This window comes from Micropterus salmoides, unplaced genomic scaffold (genome assembly GCF_014851395.1).
Source record: "Micropterus salmoides isolate LMB-PRFRI ecotype aquatic unplaced genomic scaffold, ASM1485139v1 Ms_hic_scaffold_20, whole genome shotgun sequence".
Classification (NCBI taxonomy): domain Eukaryota; kingdom Metazoa; phylum Chordata; class Actinopteri; order Centrarchiformes; family Centrarchidae; genus Micropterus; species Micropterus salmoides.
The window spans coordinates 93,438-120,937 of NW_024041151.1; the positions used below are offsets into that span (position 1 = coordinate 93,438).

At 42.6% G+C, this 27,500-nt stretch overlaps 1 protein-coding gene across 2 annotated transcripts in view; it reads left to right on the forward strand.

Annotated features, from left to right (window-relative positions):
* The first annotated feature begins 9,627 nt into the window (after positions 1 to 9,627).
* The window catches only part of epb41l4a (erythrocyte membrane protein band 4.1 like 4A), a 30,882-nt gene continuing 13,009 nt past the window's right edge, over positions 9,628 to 27,500 (forward strand). For both annotated transcript variants that reach the window (XM_038734659.1, XM_038734660.1), the window contains exons 1-5: positions 9,628 to 9,769; positions 12,050 to 12,150; positions 16,831 to 16,935; positions 17,200 to 17,245; positions 17,548 to 17,626. In XM_038734659.1, the coding sequence (XP_038590587.1) occupies positions 12,055 to 12,150; positions 16,831 to 16,935; positions 17,200 to 17,245; positions 17,548 to 17,626 (326 nt within the window). In that variant the 5' untranslated portion in view covers positions 9,628 to 9,769; positions 12,050 to 12,054. The remainder of the gene's footprint in view (positions 9,770 to 12,049; positions 12,151 to 16,830; positions 16,936 to 17,199; positions 17,246 to 17,547; positions 17,627 to 27,500) is intronic.

The following is a 27,500-nucleotide window of genomic DNA, read 5'->3' on the forward strand; positions in this document are numbered from 1 at the left end:
CCATGGCAACAGAACAACAGAGCACTGAGAAAGAGAGAGAAGGACTGTGGAAAGTAAAGAGAAGTGGATGTGCAGGTGAGCAAAGACTATCTTCTTTATATACTTCATCAGTTTCAGAATGAGTCCAGTCCAGTGGGCCTTTCTATACACGGGAAACAGACACTGCCAAAGCAAGTGTCAACTACAAAACACGTTCATAACCAGTGGAATTGTGCTATTAAACATATATATATATACACACAGCTTATATAGATAAGTAAAATAAGATTTTAAAAAATGGAAATAACTCTATGTTTTATATTTTTTGTAGTTATTGTTAGTGTGGGTGGTGATGGGACAGTGGATAAGACTTGGTGTGAGACACCAAGAATCAATTCCCACTGTGACACTTCCACCAATGTGTTCCTGAGCAAACACTCAACCCCTCGTTGCTTCACAGGAAGACATAGGAAGACACTTTGAATAAAAGTTAAATAAATTAATGTAATGTGTGTGACTGGCAGCCATATATGCCCTGTCTCCTTTTTTAATGTCCAGAGCTCTTTGAATTCTGAGATTACAGAGTTGTAAAAAATTCCTTATTTCATTTCTACTTTGTAGGAGGAAGTGCATCTCTGGCTGTGTCCAAATCTTTCATTCCTCACTATAGAGTCCTCTATATAATGGTTTTGTAGTGGTGTCTGAATTATTATAGCCTATATAGTGGACTATCCATGTATGCATTTAGAAAAATATCTGTATATACTTTCACAGTCAGACAAATGGTCCAGCAGTCAACATTGATCTGCCACATTTTAACCGATATAATTACCAGCGCAGAGAGGATGACCCAAGTGGTCCGAACAGGTTTCAACATAAGTTGTAATGTGGTTTCCTTTTGATTGGTGTTTGGAAAGCAGTGTTGTGAGAAAGAGGGGGGCAGGTGGTCTCAGTGTTCAGCTACACTTCGTCCCACGACTCTGCGTTGTGTATTTGGAATGATGAGTCTGAGGTGCGTTTCTCTCTCAATGCAGCCGTTGATTCTCAGTAGTGGTCAGTTGGCACACTCGGCCCCTCACAAACTAACAACGTTACAGGTGTGTTAGCAGCATTCACTTACTACGTCTGAGAGAGGGCGCCCTCGAGCCAAAAAATCTCCACAGATGCATGGGTAATAAGTGAATGACTACATAAACTCTGCTAGATCAGCTGACAGAGGGGACTCCGTTCTGGGCTCAGCTCATGGAGGCTTTAGCTTGAGGAAATCAAGGGGGGGATGGATTTAAGCTAATTCAAACATTTGAGGGCTGGAGGACTCTAGGCAAGGGAAGTTTATTTGTATAGCACATTTCAAAAACAAGGTAATTCAAAGTGCTTTACATAAAACATAAAAGCAACAGGGAAATATAAAAAAGTTTAAAAGCAGCATAAATTATAATAAAAGTTACAGTGTTACAATCAGGGTTAAAAGAGTTAAATGGAAAATAAAAACCAGGCTGAGGGGTTGAGTAAATAATTGAGTTACAATTATTTTGAAAAGAGAATAAACAGAAGTACTGTTATGTGGTGTGGTGTGTGGACAGAGAGGACCCAAATGCAGCACTCTGAGGGAAGGAGGTTTATTGAGGGAAAAAGGGGGAGAGGGACTGGAGTGGAGGGAGAGGAGGACGTCGGGGAAGTACAGGCACGGGGAACCAAGGAGACAGGGGACCAGGGAGCCGGGGAACACAGGGGCCGAGGAAGCGAGGAGAGGCGGGGGAACAGGGAGGACGCCGTGAGGGAAGTCCGAGGAGGAGTGGGCCAGTGGATGAGCCCAGCCGAACGGAGGGCGAGGGTGAGCGTACCTGGGAGGGAAACAGACAGAGAGACGAGGTTAGGGAAGACAGCGACAAGGCACAGGGTAATTGAGAAAAAACAAGAAACATGGAAGCCTGAAGTGGCACCAGGTATGGAGCAACTACGATCAAGCAAGGATGGTGCGGAGAACCGGGGTTGAAATACAGGCAGTCATGAGGTGATTACTGGCAGGTGTGGCAGGCTGACGAGGTGGCTGACGAGATGCAGGTGCAGGTAGTTGGCTGGGCTCAGGAGCAGAGGGAGAGAGAGAGCACACAGGGGAGAAAACACAGGGAGGCAGGAAGAGAACAGGAAACCAAGGAAAAAAGCAGAAAAACTGATAAAAAGGAGAAAAAACCAGGACACTCACCGTCAGCTGGGCTGCCACCACAACAAGTACTCTTAATGTACTCTCTCTAGCTAGTCTGTACTTGGGTCCACAGCAATATTTGGGTCCACTGAAACTCCAAAAACCCACAGAGAAACCAGAACATGTCTGTCAACAGGCCACTTTGATCCAGTTATACTCTGGACCCACCTGCGCATTTACAGGTGGACAGAGGTTCCTGCAAATCACTCAGGCACGAGATTTAAGACCACTTCCTTCCCTCTGTTCAATCTCACTCTCATTATCTTTTCACTCAATTACCTACTCATTTCTCACTGTAAATATTTAATTAAAAGCTATGGTAAAAAGCTAACAAAGAAAAAGAAAACAGGAAAGTAAAAGTTACAGTGCAGTTTAAGTTATCAATAAAAAGACAAATCTTAAATATTTAATTAAAAGCAATGGTAAAAAGAAAAGTCTTCAGTCTTAATTTAAAAGAACTAACAGTTTCAGCAGACCTGCAGTTATCTGGGAGTTTGTTCCAGATATACGGAGCATAATAACTGAACGCTGCTTCTCCTTGTTTAGATTTGACTCTGGGGACAGAAAGACCTGCCCCAGACGACCTGAGAGGTCTGGATGGTTCATAACAAAGCAGAAGATTAGAAATGTATTTTGGCCCTAAACCATTTAGTGCTTTATAAACTAACAGAAGGATTTTGAAATCAATTATTTGACATACAGGAAGCCAATGTAAAGACCTCAGACTGGAGTGATGTGATCCACCTTTTTGGTCTTAGTGAGGACTCGAGCAGCAGTGTTCTGAATCAGCTGCAGCTGCTGAGACATAAGTCCTTTAATCCTTGATATATTCTTCAGGTGATAGTAGGCTGACTTTGTAATTGTCTTAATGTGGCTCCTCAAATTCAGGTCTGAGTCCATGACTACACCAAGATTTCTGGCTTGGTCTGTGGTTCTTAACATTACAGACTGAAGTCGAGCGCTGACTTTCAATCGTTCCTCTCTGGCTCTAAAAACAATAACTTCAGTTTTATCCTTGTTTAATTGAAGAAAATTTTGGCACATCCAATCATTGACCTGCTCAACACAGTTACTCAGCGCCTGTATGGGATCATAGTCCCCTGGTGAAATGGTTATGTAAATCTGTGTGTCATCTGCATAATTATGGTAACATATTTTGTTGTTTTTCATAATCTGAGCCAGTGGAAGCATGTAAATGTTAAACAAAAGAGGTCCCAGAATGGAGCCTTGGGGAACTCCATATGTCATTTTTGTCAGCTCAGATGTGTGATTACCTATAGACACAAAGTAGTCCCTGTCCTTTAAGTAGGATTCAAACCAGTTTAGTACTGTGCCAGAAAGTCCAACCCAGTTTTCAAGTCTGTCTAGTAGCAGCACTGAGATTCAATAATACTAAGACTGAAATTCTTCCACTGTCAGTGTTTAAATGGATGTCATTGAAGACCTTAACTAGAGCTGTCTCAGTGCTGTGGCGTGACCTGACTGGAAGACATCAAAACAGTTAAGCTGTTGAAAAACAGCCTTTTCAGTGATTTTGAGAGACATGTTGACAATTTGTAGTAAACCTGAGGCCATGCATTTAGACACGTTTTTTTTTAAAAACCTGTTGGCAGAATATCAAGGCAGCATGAGGAGGATTTCAGATGTTGTATTATGTCCTCCAGGTTTTTATGGTTATCGGAATCAAATTGTCTCATGCTATATGACTTGTTTTTAAGTGGACACAGGGACAAGACATATCCTGTTACTGACATGGAGGCACTGCTTGCTTGTCTCATTGTTTGAATTTTGTCTGTGAAGAAGGAAGCAAATTCATTGCAGGCCCTGGTGGATAGAAGGTCAGAGGCTACAGACACAGGAGGGTTGGTTAGCCTGTCTACAGTAGCAAACAGGGCACGTGCATTATTAGTGTTTTTGGTGATGATGTCAGAGAAGAAGGACCACCTTGCATTTCTCAGCTCTAAATTATAAATGGGAAGTCTCTCTTTATAGATGTCATGATGAACCTGGAGATTTGTTTTCCGCCACCTGCGCTCAGCTTTTCGACGCTCTCTTTTTTGAGTTCTAACTAGCGTGGCATTTCTCCATGGAGATCTTCTCTTACCAGAGACCATCTTCACCTTGCCTGGTGTAATGGCATCAATAACATTTGTAATTTAGGACTGAAATTATCTACAAGCTCATTGACTGAGACCCGTGAGAGGGCGGGGGTTGGGCGCTGTATTTGTGACACGTGTCAAACCTGGAGGACTTAGAACCAGTGGTGGAGGTGGACGAGGGGTGAGGGGGGTTTAGGGTGGAGAAAATGGGAGTGGAGCGAGGGAAGGTGCGGGGAGTAAATTTGGTCCCAGCTCTAACCAGGTCTTCCATGATCAGTGAAGTCCAACAGGGGGGAGAGGGGAGAAAGGGTGTCTGGAGATAAGTGTGACCTAGATGGGGATTGGGGGGGTAGAGATGGTGAATCCTCACTGTTGAGGTGGAGGCTCTTCCTCTTGGCTCAGTTGTCTCCCGTGATCAGAGTTCTCTTCCGGTGGGGCTTGGGGTGGCTCTCCTTCAAGGTTTCTGGCATGTTGTGTTATGTCTTCTTCTTGTTTTGATTCCTCTTGTCTCTTGTCCTTGGCAGAGGAAACAGATGAGTGACGCAGAAAGTAAAACAGGTTGGAGCTGAACAATTTTACTCCTGACATGTTAAGGTGAAGTCCATCTGCCTTTAAAAGATGTCTGCGGTCCCACAGAAAGTAAAAGTTTTCAATTAAATGCACTGAATGGACAGTACATGCCATTTAGAGCCACGTGTTCAATGCCATCAATCTGCTGAATCTCTCAGCTCCTCTTCGGATTGGCGGTATAGGGCCACTGATAAATACCTCAGCATTCAAAGAGCTGATTGTGTTCAACAGATTATTAAAGTCCTCTTTCAACACTTCAGACTGTTGCTTCACAACATCATTGGTCCCGATGTGCAGTATGATGTTTTTCACAGTAGGATGTTCAGCCACGATATGCAGGATTCTTTCTGCCAAGTCAGACACCATATCCTAAAACAGAGTATTTTGGTGTTAGTATTTTGGTCTTACTGCACATGCTTCTTACATCGTTTACAGCAGTGTCACCCACAATCAGAGGTTGAGGCCCAGTCGTTAGCTTTCCCTGCAGCCTTTTACTTTCTGATTTACTCTCAGTCCTTACCATTCTGTGTGAGGACAGGAGGTTATCCAGGTCATCAGACGGAGATCCAGGGTCCTGCAATAGTGGAGAAAATCTCGGTTGTTGGGGAGGTTTGTTGCTAACTCTCCCTTTCACAGCTGTCCACGGCTTAAGATGTACAGATTTTAATTTGGAAATTGTAAAATGTTGTCTTAAAGTGCATTAGAGCTCTTGGAGTTTTTTCTACCATGTTGAAAACTCCCTGATGCTATCGTGGTTTCTTTCAGGGTGCCGGGTTTCCCCTTTCTGGTCTAATATAATGATTTTACAATGAAGTGCAACACGTCACAAAACTCACTGTTCAAAGTGATCTGTGGTTTTGTTAGAGTAAAAAATGTTTTAAATGCACTCTTTTCACTGCAACTCTGCATCCCGATGTAACATTACGTATTTGTTACTTTAAAAAGTGACAGCTGCAGTCAAACTTTTACTCATACTGTTCAACATTGCGATCAATCTGCTGTTCACCTGCATGCCAAACCATGTGGATCACGGATTCTGCAATCCCTTGGCTCACTATTATGGATGGCAGTGGAATCAGTGCATGATCACAGCCCCTATGTGTTCACATGAGGAAAGTTTAAGATCAGCTGTTAGTGTAAATATATTGCACCACGTTATTTTAGTTAAATAAGAAAAAGTAGCCAATTAATACATTCAAGTTCTGAAATTTGGGATTTTCAGTAGAAATAACTTTCCAAACATCCCCCTCTGTGTTTTCACCCTGGTTACTATGTTCAATGAAACTGGTGTTTGTTCTCCTTCTGGGGTGTTTCTGAAAAATCTGGAAATTAGACAAACCGGACCTTTTGCCCCCTGTACCCACATGTAGACGTCTGTCATAGAGCCCTTCAGGCCAAACAGAGTCCAGAGCTTCCGTGTTTCTTATTCAAGTCACCGTCAAAGTTAATGTTGCAGTTAAGCTTGGTGAAGCTCTGCGGTGCCCTGCATGTTACCCATCCACAGAGGAAGGAATTGCTTTGGTGTTGCTAGCTGTTAGCTTGTGGATGGAGCGAGGCGGTGAAGAACTCTTTAGTTGGAGAAGAACTCTTTAGTTGGAGTGTTTGATCTGCATCAGGATACAGATCAGAGGGTCTGGCCACTGAACTGGGTTTAGGGGTCCGGTCTGAGCAGGCCAAGCTGGGAGGCCGCTGCACTGTCGAGACGGGGCAGTGTCCTCCGAAGAGGTTCCAGGCCAAGAGAGAGAACAGGCCTAGTGTTGGGGTCTTAGTTCACAGCTCATTGACCAATCAAGGCTGCAGCTGGGTCTGTTCACATGTCTGCGTGACTTTTTGGAGGATCCTGGGAAACTGAGTTCAATGACTCGTATGACAAAAGTTCAGTTAAGATCACAATTGACAGCTTCTGTGATCCCAACGAGGCCATGATGAATTCCTCTGGCCCAGCTGTGAGTAGGATTCAGTTTGTTCTGTTATAGTTAGTTTTCGGGATGTGCAGTGTGGGTGCGGGGCAGGGCTGTGCTCCGGTTTGTTCTGGGTTTGTGCCTGGAGTTCTCGGCCCTTGACGGGTCGGTGGGTTGTTGGTGGCCTGCAGCTGAGCTAGTTGATGGTGTTGCATGGCGGCCGGGGGGCGCGCTGGGCATGGGGGATGTCGGCTGGCGCCGGCGGCCTTAGTTTTTTCCGGCGGTTGGGGGGACGGCGGACTTTTATTGGCGGGTGCACGGTGACCTGTGCGGCGCGTTTGCTGCCGGGCTGGGACTTGCTGCTGGTGTCTCTCTCCGCTGGCTTTCGCTGTCGTGTTGTTCCGTTTGCTCTCTCTCGTTTGCCGACCTCGCACGCGGGATTCGCGGGGGGCTGCTGGGCATGGGTGTCGCCGTGCTCGCGCAGTGTGCGCGTTGGGCTCGTCACTTGTGCATTGGTGTTGATTATTGCGTAGCATTTGGGCATTTTGGTTGTTTGCTGCACGGCGGTGGGGTGCTGGATGGGGGGGAGCACTGGTCTATGTTGTGTGCGCGCCGCGGTCGGTCTGGGCGCTGCTCTTCCGCGGGTTACGCTTTTTGCGTTCCGTCGGCATTAGGTTGTCAACTGGCATTTGGGTCGGGGTATTCTGCGTTTGCATCGCAGTGCATCTGGGAGTCTTTGTTTTGTTTTTTTTATTTTTGTTTTTTTTATTTGATTTATTCTTTTTCTTTCTTCCACCCCTATTGGCTACTGGGGTTCTTGCCTGCCTGTTACAGTCGTGGCGTCCCACTCTCACTAACAACTACATTCTTTAACAGGCTTATGTACACACACACACACACACACACACAGACACATTCACCCACACGCACACAGACACAAACAAACTAGGTTGTCCCTGGTAGAATTATTCCTGATGCCTTTCTTTCAGTTACTTATTTAAATTAATTATTATTCCAGCTCTCGTGGCTGTGTTGTGTTGCTTATTTAGTGTGTGTGACTGTTTCTTGTTTTCATTGTTCTCTTAGTTGTCTTAATATGTCATTAATATGTCAGCTGTTTATTGCTGCTGTTCGGCTGGTTGTCTTTTACTATTATTATTATTTTTATTGTTTTTTTGTTTGTGTTTGTTTGTTGTTGTTGTTTTTCTCCTCCCCAAGCCCCCCTCTCTGTTCTATTCCAGGTTTCGTTGCTTTCTGCAGTTGGTGTTTCCCACAGCTTTTCCCTGTTGTCCCCACCTTCCATCCCCCTTGTCTTGCAGGTGTTGTCCTTTCTCTGTGCTGTCTGTTTGTGCCCCCCCATCCCCGTGTCTGCCCCCCTGTCCGGCCCGGTGACAGATCAATACATAATTAAATAAATAATAAAACAGACAAAGGAGTATTTTAATACTCTCTTGTTAAAGTAAAATCTGTCTGGCACAATATGGTATCCAGGTCATTATACTCTATACCAGGCTGCTGGGCAGGACAGGTTTTTAAAAAAAAATTGTGGATCACTGATTCGACTTCAACACATTTATTTGGTTATGGTCTGAAAGGGGGTGTTGCTGCCTGACAGTGAATGCTCTGATAGAGGATGGGTCCATATCAGTGACTGCATTGTCTTTGACACTTGACCCTAGAGCTGAGGGGTCTGAGTCTTCCTAAAGAGTCCCGTCTGAACCCACCGTTCACCCTGTACAGGCCTGAGGCCCCACAGGGATGCACTACTTCCTACAAGCCGGATCTCTTTCAGAGTCGAGGTTGTTCCAGTGGGTGATCAGGTGAGACTGACCAAACACATGGGAGTTGCCCTGTGGGTTTACAACACCTGGTCCAGTTCCTGTTGGTCCAGTCTGATCTCCAGTTGGAAGCACATTTTCCTGGACCTGGAAACGGGCAATTGGAGTAGAGAGTTTCAAAAATGTGATATTGATTTATTTTGTCTTACTGAAACCTGGCTGGGTGATGGAGAATATGTTAGCCTAAATGAATCCACCCCTCCCAGTCATATTAATACTCACATTCCTCGAGGCACAGGCCGAGGAGGTGGAGTTGCAGCTATCTTCGACTCTAGCCTACTAATCAGCTCTAAACCTAAACTAAACTATAAGTCATTTGAAAGTCTTGTTCTTAGTCTTTCGCACACAAGTTGGAAATCACTGCAACCAATTCTCTTCGTTATAGTGTACCGAGCACCTGGCCCGTACTCTGAATTCTTATCTGAATTTGCAGAGTTTGAGTTTTTGTCAACTTTAGTCCTTAAAACGGACAAAGTTATTATTGTAGGGGATTTTAATATTCATGTGGACGCTGTCACATTCTGCCTGCGGCCTTGTTTAGTTTAGCTCTCTGTGAGTTTGTTGTTATATTGTCTGTTGTGTTTTGGGTTTCAGTCCTGTCTGTTGTCCTGTTTCCTGGTTGGTCCTGTCTTTGTTCCCTACCCTGTTCTGTGTAACAGTTGGTCCATGTTTTCTGTTTTGAGGTTTTGTTCCTGGTCTTGTGTTCTCTGTTTAGCCTTTTATTCCATTGTTCATTTGCATGTTCAGTTTTGCTCATTTGTGTCTGTCTGTCTTGTATCTTAGGTTTAGCCCTGCATTTTAGTTCTGTGCCTTAGTTATTGTTGTTGTAATAATATTGTTTGATCCCAGCTTTCCCTGTTGGTTGTAGTTTATCTGTGATCTGCCTGTTGTGTCTGGATTAGTTATTTATATTATTCTGATCTCGCCTGTGTTTGGTGTTTGTCTCCTGTCTGTTACTCCAGAAGCCCTCTGGCTGCCTGTCTCATTAGTCCTGATCCCAGTCACCTGTGTTGCTCCCGCCTGCTGGTTAGTCCCTGGTGTATAAATGTTTGGTGTTTCTGTTCAGTCCCTGTCCGGTCATTGTAGCGTGTATACGCTCTCTCATGTCATGTGTGGAGTGTCCGGCCTGTTTCTCTGTTGCCTTGGGTATTTGGATTGTGGATTAATCAACTACCTGTAAGTCTTGTTTTTTTTTTATTAAAGTCACTGAACTAATGTCTTGCATTTGGGCTCTCACTCTAAATGATGAATGACAACACTGTAGCTAAAAGCACTAACTTTAACATGTCGATCCTCCACTCCTGCGTTTTAGAGCCTATCAGGGGCCGTGTTGGCAGCGTTCATATTTCTAGCTCCACCCGATTAAAATGGAGGCTCTGCCTTTATTTACCCGTTGCCATGGTGAATTGTATTTTCGGAGCTCCATTAATGAGGCTTTTTCATTCCCACGCATGCGCTTCCAGGCTCACTCTTAATTGTATCCACGTTTCCCTCACTTGCGTCTTTTCCTTGCGTCTTAGTCCCGTCCACCGGGGATGCACGGAAAGACACAAGGAAACCAAGTGAGGAGAGATGGGACAATGATACATGAGACGTCCTTTCCTCCGAAGCGTCACATGAAGCGACGTCCATTTCTGATGACAGCGGCAGCTGATCTCAGCTGGATCAGCTGTCAGTCGGCTCTAACAGCTTTAGGCTACACACTTTTCATGGAGTTTGTGTCTGCACACGTGCGCTGTGTTGGTACTAATAAAGTCTCAGTTATCAGAGCACAGCAGCATGATTCTCTCTGCAGCTGTTACCTGTTTAACAGACACCTGCACATGAATAATAATTATAGGCTATATCCTGCTCAGAGGCACACGATCATTTCTACTGGCACAGTGCTGATATTATCTGCATTTAGATTTATTGATTCTGATTGTGAATTCGTTATTGAATAACAGGCTAAAGGTTTAAGAGAAATTGAAATGATGTTGATTGAAACTCTAGTCGATGCTCAGTTTAAGGCTTTCAGTTTATTTCCAGTCCTGGTATCTTTTATCACTAGCCTACTGCATAGCCTACATTTAATCTATGCAAGGCACATCACTCCTCACCGATCGATCACTGCGTTCCATCATATCAGTCTGACACTTTCTTTTTAGCATAGCGGCTTTCATTCATACTTTCATCAGCTGATTTTACTCGTGGAGCCGCCGGCTGCTTTCAGATGCACTGGGTGAGATGGCTGGATGTCTTATAGTCGTCTATTTGGACTAAACACAGGAATGAGCAGCCTCACGTGTGACTGAATAGAAATGACAATAAGTGAAACATGTTTATTGCTGACAGACTCTCTCTGACTTTGTCTCCATAATAAAAGTTGACGGGAGAACTAAAAAGAAAGAACTCTTTCTAATAAAGTTCTGTGTGGGGCTTTTGTTGTTCAGACCTACAATGAACTACAGTGAATCATAAAACAAAATCAAATAGTAATTCTTTGCAGTGATGCACTTGACTTTAATGTTATCTGATGTATCAGATCAGTCCGATCAGCTGCAGCGTCCAATCAATATAAGTGCTATCCAGTAAGGGGGCATGTAGGTCAGTAAAGACTTCCAAGGATGCACTGGTGTATACTCGCTCAGCTCCTCACAGATCGCTCCTCAAATGCAAATAAGAGCTTTGGGACGGTCCGTAAGATGGCGGAACAACTTCCGTTTCAAGCGAGGAGCGAGGAAATGACAAATAAGAGACTTGAGAAGCACCATCTGAGTTGACTGAACCTTTTTCTGATTGGCTGTTCTGGACTTTCCCACTTCAGGCTCAGTCAGCTCAGAGCTCGGGGTTTGTTGAACCGGCTTTCTGAAACAGGGCCCAGAATGCATCATCAACGAATACCTCAGTATCGCGTTGATACATTTAAAAAAAGGAGTCCGATGGCGGCCCTTTGCTGCCACATTCCTCTTTCAACTGTCCTTTCTTAATAAAGCACAAAGAGAAGAACAAAGTTGTTTCTAATGAGACGACACACTGACTCATCTATTTGCACGGATGTAAACAGAAAGCTGAGGACATCACAGGTTCGTTTTAACAAGAGAATTTAACCATTTCCTTTTACTATTATCAGTCTGTTTTTATTTATCTGCTGCGACTTTAACGCTGCATTTCATTTCTATAAACTGTTTACAGAATTATTCATTAAGACAGACACACATTTAGAACTTTAATCTTCCCGTCATCACTCAGGTTGTTAACCCTTTAGTAACACAGATTGGGAGCATTGTGAACACTTTGAGATGAACTTGAAGTTGGCGTCTTATTGTCTCGCTGTGTCCGTGCAGATTAAAGGAAGTTCATCTACAAATATTTAATACTTTATGAAACAAAATCAAAAGTCAGCAAAACTGACTTTTTGTTAAGAGGATTTTTTTTGAATAGCGTTCAATGGCAACTCTGTCTCATGTGTTTAAGGAACGATGGCCTGTTTCCGTGGCAACCAGGAGGAATTTTATGGCGAGGTCCTCCTATTGGACGAGAGGAAAATCACACTAACAGCTGAGCGAGGCATCAAGGTGAGCGAGACCTTCCTGTAAAATGTTTATTTTAGCCTAGTCTGTTTTTTCCTACATTTCCTTTCTCATAATTCTTTATACATCAGTTCACTAGACCACACCGTCATGCATTTAAAGGATTTCTTGATGAAACAAGAAGACTGTGTGAGGCTTGGACTCACTCTACATTTATTCATTTAGCTGACGCTTTTATCCAAAGAGACTTACAGCTGCTGTACATGTCAGAGGTCACAGCCTCTGGAGCAACGAGGGGTTCACAATGGTGGATGTGTCGCAGTGGGAATCACACCAAAGACGTCTTATCTACTGTGCCATCTCCACTCTGCTTTGATCTGTGTTGTGGGGAAACCGCCGTAGCACCACGGACCCCCTCCAACCCTTCAGTGTCTGTGAGTGAAGTGACCCGGAAGCATCTCAGTGGCAGCCGTGACAAGAGCTGCTGGAATTCTCTAAAAGCTGAGGAAAGGTGCCTCAATGCTTCCTTTCATATCTCTTTTAGCATAGGGTACACCGGACCATCCTTTACCAAAGGGAGATTGCCGTCCCACAATTCCTTGCGCCGCCAACATTTAAAGCGGCACACGTTCTCAAACACAAAAAATAAAATCCATCAACTACATTTAGCAAGATCCTGCAACACAGACGCATATTATGATACTTTAATAAGACTCTCAGTTTCCTTGTTTTTTTTTTTTTTTTGTAATCTGATACTATTTCAACACCGTTTTATGTTTCGGGTTGTTGAAATATGCTATTAACTGTTTTCTACAACAATAAAATAAATCAGCGACCATGACGGATAAAGGAGGTTGATCACCACGTAAATTACCATTGGCTGTTCACCCTTTTCTCTCTTATGCCATAACTTGCTGATATGCATATATCTTAAACTGTCAGCAATGACTGAGACCCATGGAGCTGTTACTGGTCTTGTAACGTGATCAAAGTGAGGTGACTGTTACTGCAGCCTTCAGCAAATTAATACTTCAGTCACAGATGCTGACACTCCGCCTTCATACAGGCAAAGATCCAGCTGGATGACCTACAGGAGGTGTTTCCCACACACTGATTTATTTGTGGCGGCCTGCCACATTATTAATGCTGATTTTCCATTGATTTTTAAAATGGGTAAAATCGTGTTTAATGACAGAGCTCTCTCTTTTTTTTTATATATATATCTATCACTAACACACTCACTCACTCTGGGGATTTATATACAATTGGGATGTTGATATGCCTATAGGAGGGTGAGTGTGAGCATTCTCAATGTGACAACTCTTTCCATTATGTAGTGACTGGTAGGAACCTTATCTGCCTTTCTGCTGTCTTGGTTATTAAGTAAAATATTCCACCGTGTTGTCTACCTTTAGATGGCCTGCATTACAACAACATGGGGCGCAGTGTCAAAGATGCGCTTTTTGTAGTCAATCTTCGGGAAGATTGTAGTTTTATCACGGTAGGTCACGTCAGTAAAATCCGCCATCGCATGGTTAGAAAAGAGCAGTCGGATTCTCTGAACCCCACGGTCCTCTTTTCCTAAGTCCTTATGGATTCTCCTTCACATCTTTCCTTGACCTCATGACATTTTCCATCGAGGTCAAGGAAAGGTGATTAGGAAAGGAGATTTTTTTTTTTTTTACTTTTCAATCGCAGCCTGTGTGAGACACAAGGTTCTGATCCAGTTAGTGATGTTTAATCCAGTGAAAACCAGGCTCACATGGAACGACTCGTTGGCAAGAGTCCACACACAGGTTGTAGGCCAAACATACAAGGCATGCCACAATAATGTAATAACCTCTGTACCAAGAATGTAATAAATTGTCATATTAACAAGAGGTTATTACGTTATTGATTAAATTACCTCGGGACTGTTTCCACAGGGGAAAGGTGACTGAGGCCCGGTTCCCAACATCATAATAAATGAAAATAACGTTTTGTATTTGACAGGACAAAATGCCTCTTCAAAGGCTACAGGCTGACATTGTCTACAGAGCGACGTCTGCACACATAGTGTAGGGTTCATAATGTTTCAGGAATGAGCCACCGTGTGCAGGTACGACCCTCTTCTTATGTCTTCCAGAGTGGGCGTCGCCACATCCTGATTGGCCAAGAGGGAATCACCCAGCTGCACTTAATCCCTGCTGAGGAGTCGGTGCAACACCCCCTGTGCAGCATGTGCTCTGAATGATGAATGGAGACTTGCCAAACTGATGGCAAATAAATTAAAACTGCTACAAATTTACATGGGTTAAACTTATTGTTGTAATAACATGCCACCAATAATGTGACAATGTTTTGGGAATTCATTGTTTTCGTAGGTTGGTCATTATTTTCAAATGGACAACAATCATTTCTAATAATATAATACTTTGAATCATTTTTACTGTGGATATTACACAGTGCTGCACTGCCAATGGTCATTGAAAAGAGAGCCAAAGAGTCCTTTTCATCTGGTCCTGTATCTCCATATGAAACTACATGTCTTATTAAATGACCTTAGTTAAGCAGCGTGGAGGTAAACTAACCAAACAAACTGAAATATGCAGCTGCTCATCATATACTACAAAAATCTTCCATAATTTAAATCACTGATGTTTCTGCTGATCCATTTTACACACCACAAGGTGGAATTATTAAGTACATATTTATTTACAGAAGGATGAAGCAAAATGTTCAGATGCAAAGAAAGGATCATCTGTTCTCTTAATGCAGCATGTTCACTGAATAAAATAAGTATGTTCACTTCAGTCCTGTCCCTCCGTCTGCCTACACACAACTCTAAGAAAAAACGCTTAATCCTAAAACCAATGTTTGATTTAGATATCAGCAGTTTAAAATGTGTAACTTCCTGTTTCATGGCGACCCATAAAATACCAACTTTTTCACGCCACTTGATGTGTGTGCAAAGTTCGGTGAGTTTTCGAGCGTGTTTATGCTGTCAAAAATGAATTACTTTGCAGGAAAAAATCCCTTGAGTTCCAGTAGGGGCCTTGCACATTTCATGCTTGGGCCCTAACAAAACACAATACTCCAGTTTCAAGAGGTATTTAGTATAATTTCATCTTATTGGAAACAGGCGAGGTTTAGTGTGTAATATTCACAAATAGAAAGTGCTATGTTATTAGACATGATTAAGGCATCACCTACTTGAAAACATCACCACTGACACATTTTGTGGCAGCATGCTACTACAACCAAGTTCTTACAGTAATCAGAAATTCTTACATTATCGGGTTGTGCAAAAATAAGGTTCACCCAATAATGTAATAACTTACGTTAATGTAACAATTTGCTACATTATTGGTACTGAGATTATTACAGTATTGGTTTAGATGGAGTTAAGGAGAGGATTTTATTCCATTATTGGGGTGGCAATGGCGCAATGGATAAGACTGTGCCTTTGGTGTTGCTTTGGATAAAAGTGTCAGCTAAATGAATAAATGTAAATTATTGGGTTCTGCAAGGGGGGCGCATGTGATTGACAGGGCTGACGTCAGCTGACGTCAGTGGGATTTGCCCTGGATGATGTAGGCTGCGGCTGTGTCGGTTACTCCCTGGATGGCTGGGGGTGTAGGGAATGCTGTATCAGACTGTCCCTTTAACAGTGGCGCTGACATCATGGCGTGCGTGAACAGAGCTGGTGTTCATGGAACAGTGGCCATGACAGTAAAATGTAATTCCTTTTGAAGAGTGAGAGGGCTTTAGGATTGTGGAAAACGGAGTCTCAGTTCTGAACAAATAATTTATGGTCCAATGGGGAAAGTGAGATGAAGTTCATTCTAGAGAGGATGTTACCTGCTCCTGAAACTCCAATAAGTACTTTTCTCTCAGTCAGAGAAACAGGCAGACATTTGTTCTGTAAACCACAAGCTCGCCTCGCCTCGACTCACTTTGGTTGTCCTTTGGTTTTCCATTGCAGATAGTACCCAGAGATAGCACCCCTCAATGGAGCTGGTCGTCATAGCGACGCCACACACAACTGCAGCGACGTAATGTTCACTGTGACGCCACACACCAGCGACCCACAGAGCTTTCTCTTTTTTAAGTTAAAATGTTTGAACCTTCCTCAGAATGTAAAGACAGATAAGCGGTATGAAAAGCTTCCAGCTGTGTTTTCCTCTGCCGTTGTTGCTGCAGCGGTCTGTGTGACGGCGGGAGCAGAGGGCTCTGTGAGCGGGCGGCTGGGCGGCCTCACGCGCTCCTCCCGCGGGTCACAGCAGGCTTCCCCCGCCGCCACTCATGGAGCTCCTCAACTCCGAAAATATTCAAGCACATTTTTGTTCCTCCATCACTTCTCGTAAAACTGTCAATATTGGAAATCTACACAGCTGATTTCTCACCTCAAAACTTCTCAGAAATAGATTTAGTGATGAAATAACGTATGAAACCGTAAAATATAAAACTTTCTGTTGCTGACCTCTGTCTGGCGCGCACAATGATGATGCAGTGAATAGTGACGATTCTCTCTGACCAATCAGCAGTGTTCACGTCACATTTTAGTATCGCCTCAGCTCGATTGGAACCTCGACAGAGGTGAATAAAGTACAACTTTTCCACAGTGGAAAACCAAACAGACTCGAGCTGGTACTGTGTGATGGGAAAAACAAATAAATACATTTTAAAAAAGGAAAAGGGGCTTATGTGAACAAAATGATGAAGTAAATCCTTTTTTATCCTCAGAAATCTTTGAAGGCGATGGCCATCTTGCAGCAGGTGCTTTCTCACCTTAACTTGGTCGAAGTCGAGTTCTTCGGTTTGAGATTCTGTGATCACAAACAGCAGACGGTAAGAAAAATGAAAGCACATCAAGAAAATGACAAAACCAAAGAAACTGACAGGAAAATGCAAAGTGAAGGACAAGAGTAACAAGAAAAAACTAGAAAGCAAAAAGACCACAGAACAAAAAAAAAAAAAACACAACCAGAAAACATCCACCAAATGAAATATGAAGTTATACTGAGTAGAGTATTATAAATATGTGTTCCTTTAGTTTAATTTGCTGTCATTTATTTGAATCCAATTCATTTTAATTGTTTTTGTTTCAAACAGCACTGGTTGGATCCTTCAAAAACTCTTTCACAACATCGAAACCTCGGTGAGTTTCAATGATCAAAAGCGACAAACTACACGACTGACAGTTAAAATCAATAAATTACATGACTTTTTAAAAGTATAATTACACCTACTGACTTATGTCTAAAAGTTAATGTAAAGTTTAGTATTTTTCTAACTGACCAAAGCCTCCATTCATTTAGAGAGTCATTAAATAACTCCTATTCGTTTCATCTTCAATCTTCGTTATCAGATTTTTCCTTCTAACTACTGCCATGTTTTTATAAATGACAAAACAAAAAAATGCCATAATATCTCTTTCTGTTATTTACTGTTTTGTCACAGTTGGGCCACCGTACATTTTCTACTTTGGTATCAAATTTTACGCTGAGGATCCGTCTAAACTGAAAGAGGAAACTACACGGTACGCTCATTTCAATCTTTCATTTAAGATTTTAGTATTATATACAAATGTCTTTTTTAATCTTATTCCATTTTCATTTAATTCTATATTTAAATGCTTTAATATTTTGTCTTTATTACTGGTTTGACTAGCAACTAGTGTCGAATATGACCTATCACTCACTGCTGTCAGGGATCAATATTAGCATAACTTATCTTTGTGTTTAAATAGAGTCCATTCTGTTCAAATTTAACTTTGACCATTTCAACTTGACCTGCTTCACTTCACTAATTATTATTATTATTATTATTACTCCTGCAAAGGTTAGGTCTTTGACCTCAGCAAGATAGCAGCCTCAGATAAATTAACATTTTCATACACGGTAAAAAGCCCAACCTCTAAAGTGTTATTTTAAAGTTTTATCTTTAAAGTTGAGTGAACAAATATTTTTTTTAAAAGGTGAGCTAACCCAAAATTTAAAGTTTACTAATGAGTAGTTGAAACCGCTAAATGTAGTTGGTGGAGAAAGCTTGGGGTCGTGGTTCGGGCATTCGCTGAGGTAACTAAGGCCACTGCACATGTGGACTTCGTGCCCGGGTCGAGAGTTGATGGCGACAGGTGTTCCAGCGTTGTTGCAGCGTTCTGATCTGCCTGAACACAGGTGAACTAGGTAAGACTGTGCACTGACTTTCTTAGCATGCAATGTCTCCACCTAGTGGTGGCTTCGCTTTAGGCCACTGGGAGTTTGGTTTTCTAGCTAGTCAGCCTATGATATTAGCAGTTCTTTTGTTTCACACAGAGCACAAGAAGCACATGCCTGTAAGTATGTATGCCACCTGTGCCATTTGCACACTGTACACTCGTAATGTTCAGCATGTGAATTCAAATATGTGTAGTTTATGTGGAAAATGCAATCACAATGCTAATTTCTGTTGGCATATGAATGTAGATTCCCATATAAGTTAGCATTAAGCTATCTGCGCTAATTATTCAACACAGTTGTTGCAGTTATGCTGGCTATGTTAAAGGTTGCTGATGTGGTAGGGGATGGAGCAATGGACAAGACAAATGCCTTTGGTGTGAGAGACCCAGGTTTGATTCCCACTGTAACACGTGCACCATTGTGTCTCTGAGCACTTAACCCCTCGTTGCTCCAGAGGCGTGTGACCTCCGACCTGTAGAGCAATTGTAAGTCGCTTTGGATAAAAGCGTCAGCTAAATGAATAAATGTAAATGTTGGTTATTTCCTCATGCTGTAAATGAGACTCAGTATGTTTTTGTAACTTGCAGTGTGTGTGTTTGTGTGTGTGTGTGTGAATTAACGTGGGGTTTTTTTCTGTATTATTTTTTTTTGTGTGTTTTAGTTGTACAGTACCTTCAAGTGTGAGGTGACAAATAAAGATAAATCTTAGTTTCTGGTTTGCTAGCCAGCAAACCAGTGTTATTTTAAGTGCTAAAGCATCAGCATTAGTATAATAAGTACTTTCTTTAATTTCCACATGTAATGCAACGTTAGCTTCATTTAACGAAAATGACCCGGGGCTTTGCACATATTTAACATGCACATGCAGAACGTTTGCAGGGTTAGTTGGTTTAGAATCAGAATCAGCTTTATTGCCAGGTATGTGTACACATACGAGGAGTCTGACTCTGGATTGTACAATGCTCACAATCTGATTACTCATACAAAAATATAATATAATTCTGAATTACAGTATTTACTGCTGTTAAAAAGAAATGTAACACCGTCCCATGTGATTGTATAACGTTGACTAACTTCTTCGTATAAGGTCACTATGGGCGGGCCCTTGGTACAGTTTTTATATTTTGGTGCTGTAACCTGTACTATTATTCTAGCAAATGAAAATGATGGATACCTTCACCCACTCTCAAATGGAAAAATTTAACTGGCGGTGTCTCCCATCAGATAAACACAAAGGTAATATAAATTTATACTCTAATATTTATGTAGACTGTAGACCAAATTACATGTATCTGTTTAATCTGTGTAAGCAAAAAGCATTCACTCTGACAAACCCAAATGAATATACCACCAATATGCTCAGAAAAAAGCACAATTATTTAATTAATTTGGCAGTAACAAAAAGACATAAATTCCCTTTTAACTAAAAATAACCTTTACAAAATATAGCCCAATCGAAATACCAACATAAAATACTCACAAACAAAAAATAAAACACGGGAAAATAAACACAAAACCCTTGTTAGTAAGTCTCTTGTAAACCCTTATATGTCTTGTTTCATTGGACTCTATATAACCACTGCATTACCTCAGTAAGCGTCAAACAATACCACTGTGCTGTTGGCCCACAAACACACACTCACACACGTCTTTAGAACTCATTGCAGGTCTGGATCGTGGCTCGGGTGCATTGAGGGCCAAAACATGCAATGGCCGGTTCACTTGTTTCACAAGCAGAAAAAACAAAAACATGCACATGTAAAGTTATTAGGTGTCCATTATGTGCAGGGGAATGAGATTGTGAGGGAATGGGACGATGGTCTCTGGCAGCACACAGAAGGCGCACGCAAACAAAGAAATGCAGCTCAGGAAAAGACAGCAGTCTATCACATCACACTGGAAGGGGAAAACTCTTCAGCCACAATGTCCTCCTGAATCAAATAAAACGGCTAAGCAAAAATTCCATATGCTTTTTCATGAAGAGTAACAATAACTGGTAGTAACCGCTTTTACTCAATTACACAGCTGACAGTATAACAACAGACATAAAGGCTGTGAGCCGAATGCTAACAGCTAACCGCATTTAGCACATGACTCGTCTTTCCTGCTCCACATTTTCCTCACTTGAGGTCAATGATGCCACACAATCTCTGTGCTCTACACTCAGCTTGTGCCTGGATAGCCTGTGTCCTCTATCCATCAAGCCTGCTCGCCCAAACCAGTCCCACCCGTGGCTAACTAATACCATCCATGGGCTCCGTACTGATCTCAGAGCGGCTGAAAGAAAATGCCACAAACCCCCACAAACTTGTCTGCTGATACCTTTGCTGCCTTCTTCACAGGCAAAGTGGAGGCTATAACTAGCCAATTCTCTGAAACACTCAAACTCAACCATTGTAGCAGTCCTCCTACATCTTTTCCTCTGCCCTCCCAGGTGGTTGTTCACTCTCTTCGTTTACTCCTCTCACAGAGAGCGAAGTATCAGAACTCTTGACCCATAGCCGTCCAACTACATGCCCACTGGACCCAATTCCTACGAATCTCCTCCAAGCCATATCTCCTACTGTGGTCCCGACAATCCTTCGTGATAAATACTTCTTTGGCTTCAGGAACCTTCCCGACCACTTTCAAAAGGGCTCAGGTTACACCCTTGCTCAAAAAGCCCTCACTTGAACCAACTCAAATTGAGAACTATCGACCAGTGTCTCTTCTACCTTTTTTATCCAAAACTATTGAACGAGCAGTATTCAAACAGGTCTCAGAATTCCTCTTAGGGAATGACCTCCTAGATCCATATCAGTCTGGCTGATAGAGTGCCCATGTAACAGAGTAGCCCTGTCAGGTCCTGCGGGTAACTCAGCGCAACCATTATAACCGCGCACACACTCACACATACACACTCGCTACTCACCCATTTCTCCCGTTCACTCCGTTTCCCTGTTGATTCCCTTCTTGACAGCCATCACAGTAGTCATGGGTGCACACTTGGCCACTGCTAAACCAATGTCTACGCCATAACCTCGACGTCCAAACATTTCCCATTATTCACTCCACAATCACCACACACGACTGTCAAACCGCGCGCCTGTTACACTTCCTGATTATATTGCATCAGGCGCGGTATGCCAGCGTCATCACAATGACATCATGTCCAGATGCCATTTTTTGGCCCAAAATAATTTTATTATTATTCCTGGGCATATTTGAGGCACAGTGACATATGTATTTTGTTGCTTGTAATTTTAGAACATTATGGTATTTTTGTATTAAAGGGGCATTATGTAGTTTCCAGTAGCCACTAGCGGTGCGGTTTTAAGATTGCTACCGGACGTGTGCTCGTACACGTGCTCGCTTGAACTCATGAGTGAGCAGAATCCGAAACACAACCACTGTCATACAGAAATCCTGCAATAAACGCAGGAACACCTGCATGCTGGCTGTGGCTTTTCACTCAGACATGTTCAGGCTCTGTTACTTCAACGTTCTTGTCTCAGAGGCAGATCAACACCAGCTCCGTACCTTTCATTCAGCACAGTGAGACAGTCATTTTGGCACAGTACTACCAAAAAAGGCAAAGTGAGAGCGGCTTTAGATGGATAGGGAGCCAGCTTCACACAACATGGTGGAAACTCAGGTAAACTCCCACTGCGACGTTACAGTGATATTTTTATCAGCTTGATGTTGAACTAATCCATGCTCGTTACATGATAAAGTTACACTGCATTTAGCCAACGTGCTACATCATTAGCTCGCCTGCTGCTTTCAGGAACTGTCTTTACGATCTGTGAATCTGTCACTGGAGGCTCAGCAATTTCAGCACAGCTACATGTTTTGGATGACAATGAAAGTGTTAGTGAGCTGGACTGAATATTATAACGAGACTGTGTCACACGTTATAACAGTTTGACCGCAGTCAGTAACTTCACTGTAGTGTTAGTGGATGGTTGTTCCTCTGGGTTGTATATTATGTGGGTCATGTTAGTTACAGCGACTGAGAGGTGGAGAAGCTGTGGACCTGAGTATCGATAAAAGGCAATAAATCTAAATTGAACGTTACGAAGCAAACAGCGGCGGGTCCGAGCTAATGTAGCGTTAGCTGGCTGCTCCTGGCTGCATCACTATGGGATAGTAAACAAATCGATCCACATTAGCTTTTTACCATTACATCATTTCTTGCAGGCTTTGACACTTTAATATATATATATATACACAATATATTTTACATGTTTTGTAGTGATGTTAGCTTACCTGTCCAATACGATGAAAGCCAACTGCGGGTTTGTTTTTATACCCAAAACAAAGCGGAGGTTTCTCCATGATTCAAAAGCAAAAGTTTGTGTTGGAGGCTGTGTTGTGCTGGGAGCAGGTCGTTTCTTAGTTTTTGCAGACTCCATGTCGTGTATACATATACAGCCTCTTGGCTGTCTGAATGTACTCTCGCCAGGTACATTGGGCCTTGTTTTTTGGTCGATTCAACATGTCTCTAACCTACAGGCCAGGCTCTAGGAACGCCAATCGGAGGTCACTAAGATTAATGTTGAGTCGGTGTGTACATATGCAAAAACAATGTCGGACACCGTAGTTTTCTCTGGACCCCTGCCAAATCTGACCAGTGATGACATGTATAGCCGCATGTCGTCATTCCGCCGCTGGTTGTCGAGGTGGTGTCCAGCAAACGATGTGGGCTTTGTTGATCATTGGCAGACTTTCTGGGGAAGACCTGGTCTGATCCGGAGAGACGGCATCCATCCCACTTGGGAAGGAGCAGCTCTCATTTCTAGAAATCTGGCCAAGTTTATTAGTGGACCAAATCATGACAACCCAGAGTTGAGACCAGGAGGCAGAGTCGCAGTTTAACACACTTCTCTGCCCTTCTTTTTCAGCAGTTACCCACCCAAAACCCTACGCAGAGTCGCAGTCTAACACAGTTCTTATCCGAAAAAGTGACGGTGTCTGCCCCCCCCAACCATCAAAATTATTTAAAAAGGTAAACAGAAGAGGAGCTGTGCATAAAAACCTCATAAAAATTAAAACCACAAGAGCAATAGTGCAAACGAATAGGAGAGTTAAATGTGGACTCTTAAACATCAGATCTCTCTCTTCTAAAGGTGTACTAGTAAATGAACTAATATCAGATTATGATATTGATTTATTTTGTCTTACTGAAACCTGGCTGGGTGATGGAGAATATGTTAGCCTAAATGAATCCACCCCTCCCAGTCATATTAATACTCACATTCCTCGAGGCACAGGCCGAGGAGGTGGAGTTGCAGCTATCTTCGACTCTAGCCTACTAATCAGCTCTAAACCTAAACTAAACTATAACTCATTTGAAAACCTTGTTCTTAGTCTTTCACACCCAAGTTGGAAATCACTGCAACCAATTCTTTTTGTTATAGTGTACCGAACACCTGGCCCGTATTCTGAATTCTTATCTGAATTTGCAGAGTTTTTGTCAACTTTAGTCCTTAAAACGGACAAAGTTATTATTGTAGGGGATTTTAATATTCATGTGGACGTTGAGAATGACAGCTTCAGTACTGCGTTTATCTCTTTGTTAGATTCCATCGGCTTCTCTCAGAGTGTTCATGAACCGACTCACTGTTTTAACCACACCCTCGACCTTGTTTTGGTGTATGGTATTGAAATTGAACATTTAGTGGTGTTCCCACAGAACACCACTAACTTTTGAGTTTGTATTGCTGAACTACTCGCCATTGGGCAAAAATTTCTATACAAGATGTCTGTCTGATAGTGCCATAGCTAAATTTAAGGATGCGATTCCATCAGCTCTAAATACATTATCTAGTCACAAAGTAACGGAGGACTCCTATGCTAGTTTCAGTCCCTCCCAAATCGATCATCTTGTTGATAGTGCTGCAGGCTCGCTGCGAATGACACTCGACTCTGTAGCCCCTCTAAAAAAGAAAATACTAAAACAAAGACGGTTAGCTCCATGGTATAATACTGAAACTCGCAAATTAAAGCAAATATCGCGGAAACTTGAGAGGAATTGGCGTTCCACCAAACTGGAAAATTCTCGTTTCATCTGGCAAGATAGTCTTTAAACTTATAGGAAGGCCCTCCGTAATGCCAGAGCAGCGTACTACTCGTCATTAATAGAGGAAAATAGGAACAACCCCAGGTTTCTTTTCAGCACTGTAGCCAGGCTGACAGAGAGTCACAGCTCTATTGAGCCAAGTATTCCCATAGCTCTCAGTAGTTACGACTTCATGAGCTTCTTTAATGATAAAATTCTAACTATTAGAAACAAAATTCACCAAGACCTGCCCTCAACTGGCACCGACTTATCTCTTAACTCAGGAACCTTAGAAACAGCTGTATAACCAGATACATGTTTAGACTGTTTTGCTTCCCTCAATCTTTACCAACTAACTTCAATAATTTCTTCATCTAAACCATCAACCTGCCTCTTAGACCCCATCCCGACTAGGTTGTTTAAAGATGTTTTACCCTTAGTCAGCACCTCTATACTAGATATGATCAATCTATCTCTATCAACAGGCTATGTACCACAGTACTTTAAAGTAGCTGTAATTAAACCTCTTCTGAAAAAGCCCAAACTTGATCCGGATGTTTCAGCCAACTATAGACCTATATCTAACCTTCCATTTCTCTCTAAGGTTCTGGAGAAAGCAGTTGCTAAACAGCTGTGTGACCTTCTACAGAGCAATAGTTTATTTGAGGATTTTCAGTCAGGATTTAGAGCTCATCATAGCACAGAGACAGCACTGGTGAAAATTACTAACGACCTCCTTATTGCATCAGACAAAGGACTTGTCTCTGTACTGGTTTTATTAGATCTTAGTGCTGAATTTGATACCATTGACCATCAGATCCTATTGCAGAGACTGGAACATTTCATTGGCATTAAAGGACCCGCTCTAAGCTGGTTTAAGTCCTATTTATCAGATCGATTTCAGTTTATACATGTTAACGATGAGTCCTCCATGCACGCCAAAGTTAGTCATAGAGTTCCTCAAGGATCTGTCCTCGGACCAATCCTCTTCACTTTATAAATGCTTCTCTTAGGCAATATTATCAGGAAATATTCCATAAACATTCATTGTTATGCAGATGATACTCAGTTATATCTATCGATCAAGCCAGATGAAACTCATCAGTTAGCTAAACTTCAAATGTGCTTTCAGGATGTTAAAACCTGGATGACCTGTAATTTTCTCATGTTAAACTCAGATAAAACTGAAGTTATTGTTCTGGGGCCTAAGCACCTCCGTGACGCATTATCTAAAGATATAGTTTCCCTTGATGGCATCGCCCTGGCCTCCAGCACCACTGTGAGGAATCTTGGAGTTATCTTTGATCAGGACATGTCGTTTAAGTCTCATATTAAGCAAATTTCAAGGACCGCCTTTTTTCACCTACGTAATATTGCAAAAATCAGGAATATCCTGTCTAAAAATGATGCAGAAAAACAAGTCCATGCATTTGTTACTTCTAGGCTGGATTACTGCAATTCCTTATTATCAGGCTGCTCGAAAAAGTCCGTTAAGACTCTTCAGCTGATCCAGAATGCTGCAGCACGTGTTCTGACAGGAACCAGGAAAAGAGATCACATTTCTCCTGTTTTAGCTTCTTTGCATTGGCTTCCAGTAAAATCCAGAATAGAATTTAAAATCATTCTTCTTACCTACAAAGCTCTTAATGGTCAGGCACCATCTTATCTTAAAGAGCTCATAGTACCTTACTACCCCACCAGAGCACTGCGCTCCCAGAATGCAGGGTTACTTGTGGTTCCTAGAGTCTCCAAAAGTAGACTAGGAGCCAGAGCGTTCAGCTGTCAAGCTCCTCTCCTGTGGAACCAGGTTCCAGTTTGGGTTCAGGAGGCAGACACCATCTCCACATTTAAGAGTAGGCTTAAGACTTTCCTCTTTGATAAAGCTTATAGTCCTCCGATGTATCAGAGGACTATATCACTGCCCAGAACACCAATTCTTGGAGTTCCTACCTGGCTTGGGTCGAGTACGCCCACAAATCCCTCGTCAGTGCGGCTACGGGTCTGTCACCACTCAAAGCCTCTCTGGGCTACCAACCCCCTCTGTTCCCAGCTCAGGAGAGTGACCTCTCAGTGCCGTCAGTCCAACACCACCTCCGCCGCTGTCGCAGGGTCTGGAGGGACACCCGGGCCGCTCTCCTCAGGTCTATGGAGAACAACCGCTGCCTGGCAGACCGACATAGAGTCCCGGCCCCCGATTATAAGCATGGTCAGAAGGTCTGGTTATCTACCAAGAATATTCCCCTCAGGTTTGAGTCCAGAAAACGGTCACCTCGGTTCATTGATCCCTATTCTGTTGAAATACTCGTAAATTCCTCAGCTGTCAGACTCCAATTGCCTCGGTCGATGAGGATTCACCCCACCTTCCACGTGTCCCAGTTGAAACCGGTAGTGACCAGTCCCGTGGCTCATCGCCACCTGGAGGGTTCCGCACCTGTGGCTCATCACCATCAACTCCTGCAGTTAAATACCCTGGCTCAGCTCCCACTCTTCGTCAGTTTACCTCCCGTGGTATATTTCTCCGACCTAAACTCCATAATACAAATTTACGTTCCTTCTCGGCCGCTACGCTCCTCCAGCGAACGCCGCCTGGCTCTGCCATCCCTTCACACAAAGCAATCCCAGTCCCTGTTCTCATCTGTGACACCACGATGGTGGAATGAGCTACCACACGCCATCAGAGCAGGGGCGTCCCTCTCTAACTTCATGAAGCTCTTGAAAACTCATCTCTTCCGAGAACACTTCCTTTTATAACACCTCTTAACTCCTAATCTCTAATATGCACTTCCTGTGCTCTTCTTCTTCTATCCCCTACAATGATCTTGTATTGATTGCACTTTTTTGTTAACTTTTCCCTAGGTATTTACCTCATTGATATGTACATATGATATGTACTGTGAGCTCTTACAAGTATTTATTGCTGCTCTTACTATTATGTATTGTCAGTTGTAGATCTGTATTTGATGCTCTGTTGATGCATGTTGTTCCTCAAATGTAAGTCGCTTTGGATAAAAGCGTCTGCCAAATGAGTAAATGTAAAATGCAGCTTTCAACTTTTTTTTAAACATTCTTAAACCTTATTTAAACATTTTAATCTTTTAATAAAAACGTCCAGACTTTTTAAAAGACATTCTTAATGATTTCTTTTTTTTTCA